Source organism: Rhinichthys klamathensis, unplaced genomic scaffold, assembly GCF_029890125.1.
Source record: "Rhinichthys klamathensis goyatoka isolate OS25496 unplaced genomic scaffold, OSU_Roscu_1.1 h1tg000220l_1, whole genome shotgun sequence".
Lineage (NCBI taxonomy): Eukaryota > Metazoa > Chordata > Actinopteri > Cypriniformes > Leuciscidae > Rhinichthys > Rhinichthys klamathensis.
Window position 1 is genome coordinate 2,265,918 of NW_026606744.1, and position 18,936 is coordinate 2,284,853.

At 38.9% G+C, this 18,936-nt stretch overlaps 2 protein-coding genes across 2 annotated transcripts in view; both read left to right on the forward strand.

Annotated features, from left to right (window-relative positions):
- The window catches only part of srrm1 (serine/arginine repetitive matrix 1), a 42,560-nt gene extending 33,572 nt beyond the window's left edge, over nt 1-8,988 (forward strand). The window contains exons 15-22 of the mRNA XM_056264392.1: nt 2,383-2,457; nt 5,771-5,857; nt 5,985-6,126; nt 6,443-6,535; nt 6,628-7,401; nt 7,482-7,671; nt 7,852-8,028; nt 8,198-8,988. Coding sequence (XP_056120367.1) covers nt 2,383-2,457; nt 5,771-5,857; nt 5,985-6,126; nt 6,443-6,535; nt 6,628-7,401; nt 7,482-7,671; nt 7,852-8,028; nt 8,198-8,305 — 1,646 coding nt within the window. The 3' untranslated portion in view covers nt 8,306-8,988. The remainder of the gene's footprint in view (nt 1-2,382; nt 2,458-5,770; nt 5,858-5,984; nt 6,127-6,442; nt 6,536-6,627; nt 7,402-7,481; nt 7,672-7,851; nt 8,029-8,197) is intronic.
- A 2,698-nt stretch (nt 8,989-11,686) lies between these two features.
- clic4 (chloride intracellular channel 4) overlaps nt 11,687-18,936 on the forward strand; it is a 34,695-nt gene continuing 27,445 nt past the window's right edge. The window contains exon 1 of the mRNA XM_056264393.1: nt 11,687-12,067. Within this exon, the coding sequence (XP_056120368.1) occupies nt 11,999-12,067 (69 nt within the window). The 5' untranslated portion in view covers nt 11,687-11,998. The remainder of the gene's footprint in view (nt 12,068-18,936) is intronic.

Genomic DNA, 18,936 nt, shown 5'->3' on the forward strand with positions numbered 1-18,936 from the left:
TTGTTGATCCCTGCAGTAATTTCTGGCTTTGAACAGTCACATTAAAATGAAAGAAAATATTTTTGTCTCAATTCCTTTTCTTTGAGTTGTATAATTGTTCATATCCTCAATTTGATTTGTTTCCTTTTAAACCAAACCAGTATGGTGACAATTGGTTTCAAACAGAATTACATACATTACATTTTGGATGTAATGTATGCAAAGGCTGTTTTGCATGTAAGGCTATTTTACATATGTTTGCTAGTCCATGGTTCTGTGGAAAGCCTGTGGCGTCCCAGGTCTGGTGATGACACATGTTGTCACCTTGGCAACACTTGGGGAGAAATCGTAAGCGGCCACAGATGAAAGCTCAGTGAGTTCTTACTGTGTAATGTGGTTAATGAGGACTGATCTGCAAAAAACAGACCAAGGCAACAGTGTTTATGCCCTGGTTGTTATTTTATAGTGCCACCTGCTTCCTAACTGCAGGCTGCTGTGGGAATACATAGGTGTTTAAGAGATAAACATGAGGTCTGTCTTTACCATGGTCTTTACACTGTCTCTAGAGGTCAGTTTAAGTAATGGAGAGCTGTGTTTCTGAAACAGCTGTTTCTTCTGCAGTGTGGTGGCAGATCATTGTTAATAACAAAAAAAACATCTTAGGGATAGTTTACCCAAAAATAAAAATTCTGTTGTCATTTACTCCCCTTTGTCGTTCCAAACTTATATGTCTCTTCTGTAGGACAAATGCTGGATACCATTGGTCATTGGTTTATGGATAAAAAAAAAAGAACATTTTCTTTTCCCATTGTGGTTTTGGGACATCTATACACAACACTAATATTTTAACGTCAATATTTGAAGCAATATTCAATATTTTGAAGCAATATTTGGTGGAATAACCCTGATTTCCAATCACAGCTTTCATGCGTCTTGGCATGCTCCCTATCAGTCAGTCACATTGCTGTCGGGAGACTTTATGCCACTCCTGGTGGAAAAATTCAAGCAGCTTGGCTTTATTGAATGGCTGGTGACTCTCTTGCTTACATTCCAGAGGTTTTCTGTGGGGTTCAGGTCTGGAGATTGTGATGGCCATGACGGTTTTGATCTGGTGGTCCTTCAAGAGTAAGCTAGAGAGTCACCAGCCATTAAATAAAGCCAAGCTGCTTGAATTTTTCCGCCAGGAGTGGCATAAAGTCACCCAACAGCAATGTGACTGACTGATAGTGAGTATGCCAAGACGCATGAAAGCTGTGATTGGAGATCAGGGTTATTCCACCAAATATTGATTCATCTTATGTTAAAACATTAGGTTAACTTAAGTTGACTATTCCTAAGTTAAAACATTAGTATTGTGTTTAAAAATGAATGTATACTTGTTTTCTTTGCATTATTCGAGGTCTGAAAACATGGCATCTTTTTTTTTATTTTGACCAGTTGTCATTTTCTCCAAATAAATGCTCTAAATGACAATATATTTATTTGAAATTGGAAGAAATGTTATGTATACATACACACACAGTGCGTGGTAGATTACTTACAAATTGTTGTCAGTTACTGATTCCAAATTACATGACAAAAATTGTCGTTGGTAATCTAGATTGTTCATTTTAAGTGATGTATTCTGACTACTTTTTGATTACTTTTAACCTAACTCGTTTATCGCATTGATTTGAATAGGATAATCTTGTACCATATTGATATAAAAATACAAAGAGAATGAAAATATATTCCATTCTTTGTTAGCAACAATATGAAATGCCTTAAATATTACATTAGGTCAGGGTTTCACACACTGGGGTTTGTGATTTTAATGGAAAGCTATCAAGTAATTAAATCATAAGAATTAAAAAATAAAATAATTAAAATAAAAACATTTACTAAAAAATATATTTTCTAAATTTTTACCTGCACGTCATGTGACCATTAACCAGAGAACCATGAACATGTATTATTATTGACTTATTTTTATTATTGATCTAACTTATTAACTTAAAATCTAAGGGCTTACATATATTAGGGCAAAGAAGTTCAGCTGACAAAAAAGTTGGGGAAAAAGCTCTCGCTCCCGGTCCTCCACAGGCAGCTCCTCCTCTCGGTCACCCCATAAGAGAGCAGGGAAGCGTAGGTCAGCTACACCGCCCAGAAAACTTCCACGCCGCTTAGACCCCGTCAGCCCCTCCAGAAGACGAGGCCGCAGTCCTTCAGGACCAGACACCAGCCCTTCAGGTTGTTTCCTAGAAGTCAATATTGTTATTTGAAATGCTTTGAATAACTCCCGAGTATAGTCTTTTTTTATTTTTTTTATTTTTAATCTGAAATGGTTCCTTGTCAGCACCATATTTTTTGTAAGATAATAAGCAGTAAAAATGATTCTGACTGAAATACATGTGAAAATTTCAGCTGTGAAGCACAGGCCTGGTGGAAGAAATGACACTCCTTCTCCAAAACCCAGACGGTCTGATGCATCAGAGTCTGGTGAGATTTGGCTCCTAAACATGCGTTTGTGTGCATATCAGAAAGGTTTAGAGACTTTTAGGCAGAACCCTGTCTGTCTGGCCTGTTGTTATACTTCTAATAACTAGGGCTGTACTCAACCAAAGAAAATCTTGGTCTATTGAAATCCTGAAATTTTCGACTAAAAATTACGTTAGGAAAAAAAAACGTTAAATTAATTAGCTGCACACTGTGTGCAGTACTTGGTAGCCTTGTTGTCCGCCTAAATGAATTATAAATAAACATAAAAAACTATTAGGCTATTTGCAGTATATTAAATGGTTTTTGACCTAATTATTTTGCACTGAAATGAGTCTGACACACGAGTCTGTCGGCTCTGACAGCGTTGCAGCACGTGCAACTGCGCAATATCATAGTACTATTTTCGGAAATCATAGGCTATGTTGTCAACTAGTGATATCACAAGAACTGTTGAGGAATATGCAACATAATTTAGACAATTCTTTTTATCATATGTTATAATAATAAGTTATAACTGTCAGTAGGGCTGTAGTCAACCAAAGAAATCCTCAGTCGACCAAAGTCCTGTCCTGTGCAACGATCAGTCGACAAAAAAAAAAAAAGACGCGATGTTTTGAATTTTGATTGAACATTTATTAAACAATTGTCATAGAGCATTTATAAAACAAGAACGAAAAAACATCAATAATACATAAAACTATAATAATACAATTCTTTGAAAATTAAGTGATTTTTTTTTAACTGCAAAGTGAGGAGCTCTGTCCTAGGTCTATAGTGACAGTCACAATCGCGCACCTGACCACACCACACGCTACAAAAAATATAACTGCTAAAACTGCCAAATAATGAAAAATCCTAACAAAAGCTTATCGTTTATACAGGCTGTATATTCTTCTTTACTTTCAAAGCTATGGGTTAACTTTTGTCCAGCCGATCTAGGCGTTTTAAAACAAACACACAAACCCAAATAGCTTAAAAACAATCCTAATAATAATAGGCTGTATAGTAGGAAGGCATATAGGTTTATTTTCGTTTTGTTACATTATTTAGGCTATTTTCAAACGCGTCAAGTGTACAAAAAAACATAAAAACATAAGAGAAAACAATCTATTGAGTCAGCATAATAAAGCCGTTAAAGGGCCTGCTCGCATCGCGTCTTTTGCGCGCTCAAGTTCGTTATTTCAAATGTAGGCGCGCGGTATGCGCGCTCATAATGGAAGCGACGCGCTCATTTTTTTCAAGCGTGTCCGCGCCGCAGCAGCAGTGCAGCCTCAGGTGCGGTTCCCGAGTGTTCTACGTGGTGCGCTAAACTGTGGCGCCGTTACAAAATAGCCTAAATTACAGCATTTAAAGTTGGGGATAAAACATAGGCTAATTATATTTAGAATACAGTAATATATAACTGCTTATAAAGGAAAAAATATCAAGGAGTAAATCAATGAAAATTTCTTTCTATTGGTAAAAAATAAATAAATAAATAAATAAATATGCAACTGGTCGACCAATGAGAATGTCAGTCGACCAAGACGGCATTGACCGATTAGTCGACTAAACGACTAAAGTTGACAGCCCTAACTGTCAGACACTATCATTTCAGCCGCTCTGTGCATGTCCTCGCATGAACATAGGAGCTCAGCTTCGTGGCTGAGACACGAATAGACTATTAACTTAAAGCTTTTACTCTTAAACACAAAAGGCACGTCTACTTTAATAAAAAAGAATATTTATTAAACAAACCAGATCAAGAGCAGAAACAAAATAAAGTGCATAACTGATATGCCAATTCTGAAATCTTCATATAGCCTAACGTTACTCAAAACAGACAGGGCAACCTAACGCAGACAAGTTAGCTTACCGCTTTTAGATATGTCATTTTTGTCGTCGAGCTGTGGAAGGCAAAACTGTTGCTTGCAAACTTTGCATTCAACCTTTTTCCCGTTATCAATTTTAACAAAATGCTGCCACACTGTTGATGTCTTTGTTGACTATTACAGGGGTTTTCAAACTGTGGGTCGCGACACATTTGTGGGTCGCAGATTGGGAAGAGGTGGGTCGCACAATCACTATATTGCCTGCAGCTGAATTTACGTTTCATGAGTGACGCATACAAACAGGTTGCACGATGAACCAACGTTAAATAGAAATCGCTATATTGCTTAGAGCGATTTAAAGTTAGATAAATATGTCAGTATTGTGTTTCATGAAGCGCGTGCGTGCGATTTGTTGTGATAATTTTCACCGTCTCAGAGCGGCTTCGGTTCATTAAGCTGTTTGGTGCGCATTATTAACGAGAAGAAACTCCATTACTCCAATCACTGCACTGCATTCTGCATGAGATCGCATTACACCGGAGAATTCAAATGTCACGAAAGGCTGATTCTGGGCTGCGTTTCCCAGAAGTATCGTTCCCAATTGATCGCATACTGTCAAATAAAATTATTAGTCTATTATTTTTTTTATATTCAGATTTTTTGTCATATCAAACCTTTGGTTAAGATTAAGCTTAGCTACTTAATCTTTTTCATTTCTTTAAATTTGTTTTGCCATGTTTGGGTAAATCAGTTGAGGCAGCAGACAAAAACTACTCAGTATTCTTCACATTATTTCAACAGCCATTAGGCTATTTTAATCCTCAAACTTTTTGATAATGCACCATAAGTTTGTATTGCAATTAAACATGTCATACTATGACAAGGAAAAAAACCTGCTCTAAAGAGAATTAACGCCTCCCACCCCACATTCATCCTTTAAAATTATTTTGGTGGGTCTTGAGATAGATTATTCTTGTCTACGTGGGTCCTGGAATGGAAAGGTTTGGGAACCCCTGGACTATTAAACCCTCTCACAATTAAATAAATAATATTCAGCATTAAACCTTCTATAGCCTACTTATCTGTCTCTCTTCTCCAGTGGGTTGGCCTAATCCAAAAAAAATGAAAAAAAGGGGGGTGTTCTGAAGACAGACTGTTACCTGTGAAACAGGGGTACTCTGAAAACACCCCCATTAGCAGTTAGTGCTTTCCGCCTGATGAAATGAGCGTGGCAAAACTGATAAAATGAACACGGCAAAAAATCGACCTATCAGAATTTTGGTCGAACCAGAACGTATCGACCAATTAATCGACTGGGACAGTACAGCCCTACTAATAACATGTTTTGGATTCTGTCTCTTCTGTTCATTTCAAAGATGAGGGGAGGGTGCATGTGTTGGGTGTGTGTGTGTGGCTGTGTGTTTTTGCACATCATTACTCTGTGTTGGTGGACACGTGGGTGTTTCTCGGGCACTGAAGGACTCCACTGCTTTGTGTTACAGAAGAGGAGAAGGTGGGCAAAGGGTCAACAGCAGATTCTGTCCAGCAGCGTCGTCAGTATCGGAGACAGAATCAGCAGTCCTCTTCAGGTTATCACTGTTTCTTATTTCCATCACACTCGTCTCCTCACTTCCCCTCTCTATTCCTCTCAGACCTGTGCTTGTACCTTCAAGTTGTGTTGAATATGGATTTTTTTGTTGTTGTTGTTGCTTATAGACACTGGTTCATCCTCTTCCTCTGAAGATGAAGGTCCAAGGAGGCAAAATAGAGGGGCAGGTGCCAGGAATGGAGAAATCAGAAGGCGGCGGAGCCATTCACCTGCATCACCACGGAGGCGACACAGAGATGTATCCCCAAGGTGAAAATCAACAATATTTGAATGACATTTGCATCTGACATGTGATACTCCCTTAAGGTCACTACTAAGATGCTTTGTTCACTTTAGGATAATAATAAAAAAAATTTTTTAGGAGGTGCGCAAACTACTTTGAATTGTAATTCACATTTAAACATAGATAAACACATAGATGAAGCACATCAAAAACGGTAAACAGAAGCTTCGCCAAACACAAGACAAAGTCGATGAGTCGATACCCAGCCCCGTGGTTTACTCAACTGAGAGATGCTTTATTACTATCAGACCCTGAGTTTAGACTCCCTTTCTCTGTTTAAAGAAAGAGACGTTCTCCATCACCTGCTGGCCGTAGACATCGTTCACCGTCTCCTGTTCGCCGCCGCAGGTCACCCTCTCCTCCCCCAAGGCGCAGGTAAAATCCAGCTGAATTTATGGTTTTGGGTTGTGAAGACTCTTTGACCTGCTGTGGGTATTCATCCCTTTATTCTGTCCCTCCTTTTTCAGATCTCCATCTCCACCTCATCGGCGTTTCACTCCTCCCATCCAGCGCAGATACAGTCCCTCCCCTCCCCCAGCTCAAAAAAGACGCTCATCAGGGTCTCCTCCCAAGCGTAGAAGGTCTCCATCCCCTGTATCCAAGAATAGAGGGTCTCCTTCACCTGTGTCCAAGAGGAGAGGATCTCTTTCACCCGTTTCAAAACGCAGAGGTTCTCCTTCACCCTTGTCCAAGAGGAGAGGGTCTCCTTCACCCGTTTCAAAACGCAGAGGTTCTCCTTCACCCATGTCCAAACGCAGAGGGTCTCCATCACCTGTGTCCAAGCATAGAGGGTCTCCTTCACCTATGTCCAAACGCAGAGTGTCTCCCTCGCCAGTGGCCAAGCGCAGGGCATCTCCTTCGCCAGTGACCAAGCGCAGGGCATCTCTCTCACCAGTGGCGAAGCGTAGAGGATCGCCCTCCCCTTTGGCCAAACGTCGCTCCTCTCGATCCCCCAAACGGAACCGTGGCAGTAGTCCAGGAAAAAGACGTACTCCGCCCACTTCTGCTTCGCCTCCACCCCGCCACCGTAGAAGCTCTCCAAATCCCTCTGCAGCCCAACGGGGCAGAGATGCCCGCTCCTCTCCCCCTGCCCATGCTACTCGAGTGTCTTCCAGTCCTCCGGCTCGATACGGACCCTCGAGTTTATCCCCGCAGAGACAAAGACGTCAGACGTCCCCGTCTCACAGCACCAGACCCATTCGCAGGGTTTCCCGCACACCAGAACCACGCAAATCTCAGAGGTACGTTTTTCTATAGCTCCGCTTCTATTTGTGTAACAGATGAACAATCTCTGAATGACTCTCTTCCTGTCCATTTGTAGAGGTTCTCAGAGCCCCCAGCCTGTAAGGAGACAGGTTTCACATTCACCATCTGCTTCTCCTCCTCCTCCTCCTCCTCCCACGGCTCACAAGCGACCTGCTTCAGTCTCACCCTCTCGCTCTGCGAGCCGTTCTCCACCTCCACCTGCCAAAAAGAACAGCAGTGTCTCCCCGAGCCCATCACCTAACAAGGTATGCCACACCTGCCCAAGCTTGGGTCCAGAGAGCTTTGAGGCTTCTAAAACCAAATTTGTATTTGGTTTTAGTTTCCAGACTTCAGCTGTTCTTTTTTAGAAATGGATCCTAAAACTACCGTATTTAGGATTAATGCCAAAAGGGTGTCTCAACTTTTTCTCTTTGTTTGTTCTGTAGAACTCAGATGTAGAAGGTGGTAAGAAGAAGAAAAAGAAGAAAGAGAAGAAACACAAGAAAGAGAAAAAACACAAGAAGCATAAGAAACAGAAGAAGGAGAAGAGTGGAGAAGAAAAGAGCGGAGGGGTGGCAGGAGCACACGGACAGGAAGCAGAGCCAGACTCTGACCAGAAAAAGGTGAAGTTACACTTTTAAAGCTGTCTGTACAGTGAGAATAAAATTGTCCAGTAATATGAAGTGTCTCTCCATTTTTACCATGCGTATACAAGTTCTATGTAAGGTAAAAGCCTAAGCATATTTGTTGTTATGCTTGAGTCAGACATAATTAATGCTACCTTTCCTGAAGGAATCAGAGAGTGAAGTAGAAGACAGTTTGGATGATCTGGAGAAGCACCTACGTGAGAAAGCTCTCCGCTCAATGAGGAAGGCCCAGATGTCTCCATCTCAGTCCTGAGGGAATATCTACCACACCCTACATTTCCCTCTTTTTCTTCCACTCTCTGCATTTTAAATGTTTGATGTTGGTTCAGCTTTAGAATGTACAAATTGTTAAAATTCACCCTAGACTTTTGTTTGTTTGGATTTTTTTGGGAATGTTTATTGCTGAGGAGTTTTATGATGTGAAAATGATTGAGCAGCTGAAGCTTCTTGATCAGAATTTGTCCTTCTCCAACCTTAAATACTGTCAACGACTGTTTATCCAAAAACAAACCTTTTTTTAGTCCCCAAGCCCTCTTCATGATTCCTGTTGCTTTTATGGTCATGATGAAGCAAGCTTATTTGCTGTTCTGAGTTAACAATGTACAAGTTGGCCTATGGATTCTCGCTTCACTTCAGCAGGACTTTTTACGAGCGTTTTGTTTGCATGGACGGCAGACCCGAGCGTGTTTGTCCTCTAGTGTGCATGATCCATAAACTAAAACACCCAGAGAGCTGATCCAGCAGGCTGCTCTCTGTTCATCTGAGCATTGTGGCAATGCTCCAGAGCTCTACTGTGCACATGAGAACAAATTAGAAAAGTCTGTTTTCATTCTTTATTTTTGCTTTATATTTTTTGTAACCTAAGTTGTGTTTGGAATTGTTGATCCCTGCAGTAATTTCTGGCTTTGAACAGTCACATTAAAATGAAAGAAAATATTTTTGTCTCAATTCCTTTTCTTTGAGTTGTATAATTGTTCATATCCTCAATTTGATTTGTTTCCTTTTAAACCAAACCAGTATGGTGACAATTGGTTTCAAACAGAATTACATACATTACATTTTGGATGTAATGTATGCAAAGGCTGTTTTGCATGTAAGGCTATTTTACATATGTTTGCTAGTCCATGGTTCTGTGGAAAGCCTGTGGCGTCCCAGGTCTGGTGATGACACATGTTGTCACCTTGGCAACACTTGGGGAGAAATCGTAAGCGGCCACAGATGAAAGCTCAGTGAGTTCTTACTGTGTAATGTGGTTAATGAGGACTGATCTGCAAAAAACAGACCAAGGCAACAGTGTTTATGCCCTGGTTGTTATTTTATAGTGCCACCTGCTTCCTAACTGCAGGCTGCTGTGGGAATACATAGGTGTTTAAGAGATAAACATGAGGTCTGTCTTTACCATGGTCTTTACACTGTCTCTAGAGGTCAGTTTAAGTAATGGAGAGCTGTGTTTCTGAAACAGCTGTTTCTTCTGCAGTGTGGTGGCAGATCATTGTTAATAACAAAAAAAACATCTTAGGGATAGTTTACCCAAAAATAAAAATTCTGTTGTCATTTACTCCCCTTTGTCGTTCCAAACTTATATGTCTCTTCTGTAGGACAAATGCTGGATACCATTGGTCATTGGTTTATGGATAAAAAAAAAAGAACATTTTCTTTTCCCATTGTGGTTTTGGGACATCTATACACAACACTAATATTTTAACGTCAATATTTGAAGCAATATTCAATATTTTGAAGCAATATTTGGTGGAATAACCCTGATTTCCAATCACAGCTTTCATGCGTCTTGGCATGCTCCCTATCAGTCAGTCACATTGCTGTCGGGAGACTTTATGCCACTCCTGGTGGAAAAATTCAAGCAGCTTGGCTTTATTGAATGGCTGGTGACTCTCTTGCTTACATTCCAGAGGTTTTCTGTGGGGTTCAGGTCTGGAGATTGTGATGGCCATGACGGTTTTGATCTGGTGGTCCTTCAAGAGTAAGCTAGAGAGTCACCAGCCATTAAATAAAGCCAAGCTGCTTGAATTTTTCCGCCAGGAGTGGCATAAAGTCACCCAACAGCAATGTGACTGACTGATAGTGAGTATGCCAAGACGCATGAAAGCTGTGATTGGAGATCAGGGTTATTCCACCAAATATTGATTCATCTTATGTTAAAACATTAGGTTAACTTAAGTTGACTATTCCTAAGTTAAAACATTAGTATTGTGTTTAAAAATGAATGTATACTTGTTTTCTTTGCATTATTCGAGGTCTGAAAACATGGCATCTTTTTTTTTATTTTGACCAGTTGTCATTTTCTCCAAATAAATGCTCTAAATGACAATATATTTATTTGAAATTGGAAGAAATGTTATGTATACATACACACACAGTGCGTGGTAGATTACTTACAAATTGTTGTCAGTTACTGATTCCAAATTACATGACAAAAATTGTCGTTGGTAATCTAGATTGTTCATTTTAAGTGATGTATTCTGACTACTTTTTGATTACTTTTAACCTAACTCGTTTATCGCATTGATTTGAATAGGATAATCTTGTACCATATTGATATAAAAATACAAAGAGAATGAAAATATATTCCATTCTTTGTTAGCAACAATATGAAATGCCTTAAATATTACATTAGGTCAGGGTTTCACACACTGGGGTTTGTGATTTTAATGGAAAGCTATCAAGTAATTAAATCATAAGAATTAAAAAATAAAATAATTAAAATAAAAACATTTACTAAAAAATATATTTTCTAAATTTTTACCTGCACGTCATGTGACCATTAACCAGAGAACCATGAACATGTATTATTATTGACTTATTTTTATTATTGATCTAACTTATTAACTTAAAATCTAAGGGCTTACATATATTAGGGCAAAGAAGTTCAGCTGACAAAAAAGTTGGGGAATCCCTGCATTGCATGTCAATGTGAAATTGTGAAAACATTTTAATGTGTTTGAAATACAAATTCTCCTATAAAAGTAGTAATACATTAAATGACTCACTGAGTGATGACTCAATAATTAAAGTAAACTAATGCTGATTAGATATGCAATGTGGAGAAAACACTTATTAAAAGTTAAATGATTTCTGTAAATCCAGTGATCAGATGCTGTGTGGCTCTTTTCAGTGATTTCAGGCAAGTTTTTAATTAACTTGTCACTGATTATTTTAATTGTCGCTATATTATATGGGTATGTAGCCTAATATGCTACTGGTATATTGAAATTGTATAGAAAAGGTAATTAAACGGATAAGGAACAAAAGATTCGACTCGCTGTGAAGAATTAAAAATATAACCAAGAAATAGGCCTACACGTTAAACAGTTTCTGCCAAAATACCATATTTAACAATTCTGTAAAAAATTGTTAGGTTAAAATATAGGCTTACATACTAGGTAAACTCGTTAGCAGAAACTGATTTACTTTTCTATTATCTATGTTGTTAAAAGCTTTCTCTGTAACAATATATGAGTATTAAAATAAAAGGCAGATGATTTTTCTATATAAATTCAACAGAAAAAACATTCAGGAAGCTCTAGTTCTTGTGCACGCGTCACGGTACCGATTCGGCTCGCGCCCGTTCAGTCCACTGCGCATGACATCACCGCCTTAAATACTCCCGTTGATTTTTCCCCCTCTTCGTCGCCATCCTGAGAGAGCAGTTGAGGAGGAGACATAGCGGACTCTGTCGGGTTTTCTCAGTGATGTGTTTCTAGGTAACTTAGTAGAATCTCGTGGAAAAGCTCATTAACGTAACGTTACTTGATTTCATCGGACTCTCTGTATTTCGGTTGCGCTTGGAAAAAACACAGAGTGATATTTTTGTTCGATAAACTCGGTTCGAGAAAGAGGGAGGCGTGAAAGGAAAACTTTTTGTGCCAAGGTGAAGAAATCGAGGTTTGTTGTTGTGAACGTGTCCGTATAAAGGCAGAAGTTCGGGATGTCTCTCTCGGTACCTCAAAACGGTGTGAAGGGGGATAACGAAGCCGTCATCGAGCTTTTTGTGAAGGTAAGACCAATAGTCTGACTAAGAAACTCCTATCATTTAAGTAGAGATTAAAGGGATAGTGTACCTAAAAGATGAATATTTTTGTCATTTACTCACCCAAAGGACTTTCTTTTGTGAATACAAACGAGATACCAGGTAGAACGATACCCTTTGTCACCTTTTACTTTCATTATATGGAAATAATAAGTGTTGAAAGTGAATGGCGAGACTGTCAGTCTCTAACGTTAAACCTAACGTTACACCTTCCAAACCCACATGCTTTGCTATAATTTGAATGATAATTCTTTTTTAATAATTTTTCATTTTTTTTATTCACAATCCCTTAACCCGTAGTATATCCATAACGATGTCAGAAATATGATTCAGCCATTGTGTTTTACAGTAAGACTGAATGATGACACTGTGTCCATGTGAATGTCAAATGGGTGGAGACGTTTTCTCAGTATCACTCACTATCGGACTATATGCTGTTTCTTTCATATTTATATGATTATATGTGACAAAAATAAAGGGCTAAGAGTTTTCTCCCTCAGCTAAACGCACAAAGCACGTGGGTTTGAGGAGAGGTTGCATGAGAAACAATGCACATCTGCAGTTCCTAATCCCGACTGCAGGAAATCCGTCCGGTACAGGATACAGAGTAACCCAGGCTTGCTAAACAGAGCCAAAAGAGCCCAAATGCTGTGCTAGAGTTCAAGATATGTCTGCTAAGTAAGGGCATTGTGTTTGTATGTGAAACCCTTTGAATGGAACACATAATACTCGCCTTTCTTTATCTACTTCAACATTGTTTTGCCTTCATAACGGTGTCATATTTTAACTCCACACAGGAATCAGTCAGATCTGTTTAATGTAACCAGAGATGGTATTAGGATGTATTTATTGTTGGTTTGCTTTTCAAGACATTGGTTCCAATATAAACTGAATAGAAAGAATCCAGTCCTCCTCTGGATCTCAGAGTAATCAAACTGGAATTATTCGAATTCCTCTCCACTGCAGGGAACCCTGCTGTCCTCTTTCTTTCCCTTGCTTTTCTCTTCTTTTCTCTCCCTCCGAAAGCCTTCTGTCCGGCAGAGCGGGAAAACTCCTGAAAGACTGAAAGGAGGGAGAGAAGGGAAGTGGAGGAGGGGAGGGATTTACAAAAAGAGGAGGGGGCTCCTAACTGGATGTTTGGGGTCTGATGTCTGTTTGGAAACGTGTGACACAAACTCTCCTCTTTGAACCGCATGGTTACTAAACTACTAGTGCATTAAAGCTAAGGACTTTGGATCTCAGTCTTGAAAACGCTGACCAGAAGTTTATGATTCCCAAGGCTTTAATTAAAGGATGCCCCTGCTGCATTAAATGGACTGTAATTAATAATTCAATGAACATTGCTGCAGTTTGTCACAATAGAAGACACTTGTATAGGTCAGCTCTTTTCGAGAAGTTGTGAAGTGACCCTGCAAAACATTAGAACAGACTCATATTTTAAATATAGGCTTTATTTTCTAACAGATTAAGACACTACATGAAATCTGAGAAGTGGAGTTTTCTTTACTGCATTTGCATATTTCCATTTGAAACAAATCCAATAATCGTGAGTGAGATAAATCCAAAAGCCTATTAATATTTAAAATCAAAGTATTTCAGAAAAAAATTAAATAATCATGTTTTTTTTAACCATAAACAGTATATATTTTTAAAATAATGTTTTACATTTTTAAAATTATTGTTTCTATAACACCATTAAAGTGCCCCTATTATGTTTTTTTTTTTAATATTCTGTTTCATGCAATGTGTAATATAGCTGTTTTAGGCCGTGAGACAGAGGGTTGATTGGTAACATTTTGAGGGATTAAACCGCATGGTGATTTTTGTGTAGGTATATGATAGGGATGCACGATGATATCGGGACAACATCGGTATCGGCCGATAAAAGCTTAAAATGACCATCATCGGCATCGGCCGATATGAATATTTCTGCCGATGAGCCTTGCCGATAGGGTGGCGTGTTTCCTATGCGCACGTGACGCGAACGAAGCATGAGCGCCAGCAACTTAAACTTCCAACTAGGGGTGTGTGTCTCACGGTTTTTGATCGTGGAAGATTAAAATGTCTCCACGATCTGCTTTTGAAGAAAAATCATAGTATCGTGCATTCTATCAGTTCAATTCTGGCGCCTTCATCTCAACATACTGTACAACGCGACGTACATTCACATCACATCACATGTAAACGCAGAGGTAGAGTTACACTCACGGGACACCGCAATTCACAAAAGTTCATTATTTGCATGTGCGTCAAAGTCTTGCTAGGTAAACATATCATTCACGTGCTGATGCGCTGTTCTAACATGCGCTTTTCTGAGCGCGTTACACCCGACGCTCACAGGAACTAAAAGCCTGTCACAGAGTCTGCATACTGGACTAATCTTTCGAGTCTTATTACGCTGATACAGTCAAATACACACACGGTTTACATAAACAAAGTTGGTTATGTCTAAAGTGAAAGCAAACAGAGAAAATCTGCTTGTCAAATGCGTGTATATTAGACGCGTCGCGTGCAGTTCTTAAAGAGACAGTATAATATGCTGCCGCTTGTCCTTAAAGTCCCACTCCGATCATATTTTGAGCTATTTTTAAACATTCCCAGTGGTCTTTAAATTATGATTATGCCATTTTTAGCCAAAATCACAAAACCTGTGCCGTTTTCTGAGACTTCGCTTCTCCAGAGCGGCAGTAGCTCATTAGCAATTCGCCTCTGCGTTGTGGGCGGAGCCGTTGGCACGGAGACGACCCTCCCCCTGCCCGTTGCTGAGAGCTCTGTCTCTCCCGCTAGCTTACACCCCCAATACCGGTGGGGCAACAGTATTATATACACGTTAATTATTATTATCCGAAGTTAATCAAAGTTATCACCGATCACCGATCATTATTTCACTCCAAGACGTCGCGTGTGGAGACGCCCAGTGGAGTTACTACGTCACAACTCCAGTCGATTTTAGCCGGCATTTTAGCGTCTGCTACTGATTCACAGCCATTTGAATGTAGAAATACTCAGAAATTCAACTTTGAGCTTATTTTTCTCAAGATATGTCCTCTAACATCAGAAAAATGCCACAAGAACATGTTAACACCTAGAAAAACATTATTTTCATCGGAGTGGGTCTTTAAAGAGATACTGCACCCAGAAATAAAAATTCTGTCATTATTTACTCACTCTAATGTTGTTCCAAACCTGTATTCATTTCTTTCTTGTGCTTAAATATACTATGGTTTGGTTAGCCACATTCTTCCAAATAACTTTTATAATTTCAACAGAAGAAAGAAACTTGAGAGAGTAAATGACTACGTTTACATGCAGCCAAATTTCGGGTTATGGTCGGGTTAAGGTCACTATTCGGGTTTCTGAAACATTAGGGATAACCCGTTTACATGCGTGAGCAGAGAGAGTTACTCCTGTATACATGGAATTGCAATATCCCGATGTAAACGCGACGCGCGGTTAGCGTCTGGACGTACGGACAACCTTAAGACCCAATATGCGTCATTTCCGATTCTTCTTCCTGTATCCAAAGAAAACAACAACAGCAGCACGCGGATAATGAATAGTTCGGGGCAGATAGCGATCGCCTTTGTTTGCGCTTTGGTGCTGGTAACGTTACTGACCTCGCTCCAAAAGTATGCTGTGCTGCGTCTCGCCATGTTTACTTCCGGTATACTGCACGCGGGGTTTTGTATGCGCCGAGAAGTTTTTCTACTCAAAAGACCAAGATTCCTTGCGAATAGAACATGCGCAGAACACACATCACTATGGGGATATTAGGGATGCATCGATCCGATACTCAGTATCGGTATCGGCTCCGATACTGCCATTTTTGCCGGATCGGGTATCGGTCAGAGGAGGCCGATCCAAATCCGATATTGTGCGTATTATTCTGTGTTATTGTTAAGCCCCACAAAAGGCACAAAAACATTATCAAGTACCATAAAGTTTTCGTGCACTATCTTATAAGTGTTCTGAAGCCATTATATAGTATAATGTGAGATAAAAATTAATATTTAAGTCATTAAATTCAAGACCTCGTAAACTTTTTCCCTCCGCTGCGGCTGTCAGTCATTCTCCATTCAGCATTTAACAGCGCGTCGCGTTCTGTTACGACAGGCAACACGATGAAACTCTCCAAGATCAAGATGATTCAATGTTACTATTATTATTCTTGATCTGTAGATAAAGGTCTATGGTTTAGCATAAAACAACTTTATATTGCTGGACTTTATTGCTGTAACTAAATCATGTTACTTTCTACCGGGCGTCTGTTAGATCGCAACAGAGTAGCCTAGAGTCAGAGAGCACTATAATTGTTCTTCACGCGCACAGTAACTGAAATTTAAAACTGTTAAAAGAAAAGGCTCAATAAACGATTGCATAGATACTGTGTATAATACACTACGCATCGATATGTCTTTCCTTTGTGCTTTGAACTGTTCAATGCGGATTCGACGCGCTGCGCGCTGTGACTCCGTGTTGCTTCAAGCGCATCATTCTGCGCTCGGGATGCGCATAAGCGCTGTGTGCCGCACTGTATTGGATCCTTTCATAATCATATAATACTACTTTTGCGCAATGAAAGATTATTAATAGCCTTTCTTGTTCTGTCCTATCTATCATATGTTGCTGCCTCATTAAACAGCTGTGCTATACATTTAAAACATGTCTCAATTTTATAGTAGCCTATACAGGCTATATATAATAATTTATCTTTTTGATTTTTGTTATCTTGTTTTTCATTAATGTATTTTACAACAATACAAAGAGCAATGTGTAATGTTTGACCAGATTTAGTGTTACACTTATTGTCTCTTATTTGTTCCCCTAAATTTTCTTCACTAAATGTTCAGATTTTATACAATTATTGTGCACTCATGATTTTTCTAGACTAAATTGCACTGCTGAATTATCCACTAATCTAGTTTATTATAGCATTTTTGTCACAGATTATGATCATATATTTTTTGGATTTGTTGTTTTTCTTTAAAATTAAGTTGTCTGTGTTAAGTAGATTGTGTTTAACACACAAAAGAGTGATTATCAGTTCAACACACAGAGTTATAGAAATTCTACTTGATTTAAAAAAAAAACTGCACTGGTATCGGATTGGTATCGGTATCGGCCGATACTCAGAATTTTGGGATCGGATCGGATCGGTTTTGAAAAAGCGGTATCGTTGCATCCCTAGGGGATATGCCGATGCGCGTTTACATGACCAAAAATTCGGGTTAGAAAAGGGGTACCCCAGGTATAATATCCCGGTTTTTAAAATCCGGGATATGAGCATATTCGGGTTTTTGCCGGTGTTTACATGGCCATTCGCGACCGGGTTATTGCTAATATCCCGGTTTTGAACGGGTTATTGGCTGCATGTAAACGTAGTCACTGATGACAATTTAAATTTTGGGGAGAACTATCTCGTTAATGTTAATAAAACAACAAAACACAAAGAGGAAATCACTCACTGCTCTTGACTGAGAACTTTAATAGAAGCTTTAATAAGCTTTTTTTGCACTTAAAAAAAACACACAAATATATCGGTATCGGCATCGGGCAAAATTAGTCTGAAAATATCGGCATATCGAATATCGGCCAAAATCCTATATCGTGCATCCCTAGTATATGACCCTGTATTTGAAAAATGTGTGATAGCATAAGATTCAAGGTAGTTTTTGGTTACGGAGGACGATTTTCAAACATATGTCAAGAAAAAGGATAAATGAATTTATCTTTAAATACATTTTATAAAATTATTACATTATATTACATTTTATAATAAAAAAAAAATCAAATTTTTTTTTTTAAATTATAAAAGGATAAATTTCTCTCTCTTGTAGTCGCTGAACACCTTACCTTGAGGTAGGATGATATAAGTGTTGATTTCTAATGAAAGCTACCATGGATCGGATGCTATCACACATTTTCCAACACTAGAGATGTGTACCTTCATGAAAATCAAAAAGAAATTGAATCCCTCAAAATGGTACCGGTAGCCCAAGTTTGGGGTCCCGTCTCATGGCCTATTTGTGAATGTAAACTTTCTGCAAAGTTGTAAAGTCGAAAGTGCAGGTCAAATAAACTTATTTTCTCCCAAAAGAAAGAATTGATTAAACGAGTCATCTGTAATTCAAATCCCACTGCTTACGGTTCTATGTCACTAGATAAGATATATGCATAATTCCTGTCTATGTTGTACGTTGTCTGGCCACAAACAACTTGTCCTGCCTTCAAACACGTCATTTTACTGATGACTGCTTCTCAAATCTCGAGAGTTCAACGCAGCATTCGCAAAACGCTTGCTTGTGAAAGATGGGTCAGTACCCAGTTTAATTGGACCAGCTTGCTCCTCAGAATTACAACCTATTAATTGTGAATAATTATTGATGTAAATCTTTTCTACCGAGTGTTCAAAATACTTAGTTTTGTGTTTTATATTGTGTAAGTTTCCAGCTAACTCGTGTTACTGTCTTAATAAAATATCTCAAATCAGCTGTGGGCCTCTATTACCTAAAACTTTGTATTAATGCAGATTTGTTTTGCAAACTTTTTCATCAGTCATTCATGTTAGTGCTCGGCTAACGTATGCGCTGTTATTGATACATACAGTTCCTGCATGTGCACAGCAATAAATAAGAAAAACACATCGGTTTGTTGATGAATATACACTTGTTAATGCTGATGATGGTGAGGAAGTACAGTTGCAACATCCCATAATGTCCCTCAAACTGATTAGGGTATCACTGAGAAATGTCCTTCTCATGTCGTCATTGCCATGGAGGTTCTGGTTGAAAAACTAGTTTGGATTGATGTGGTAAAGTCAACGTCATCGTAACTGT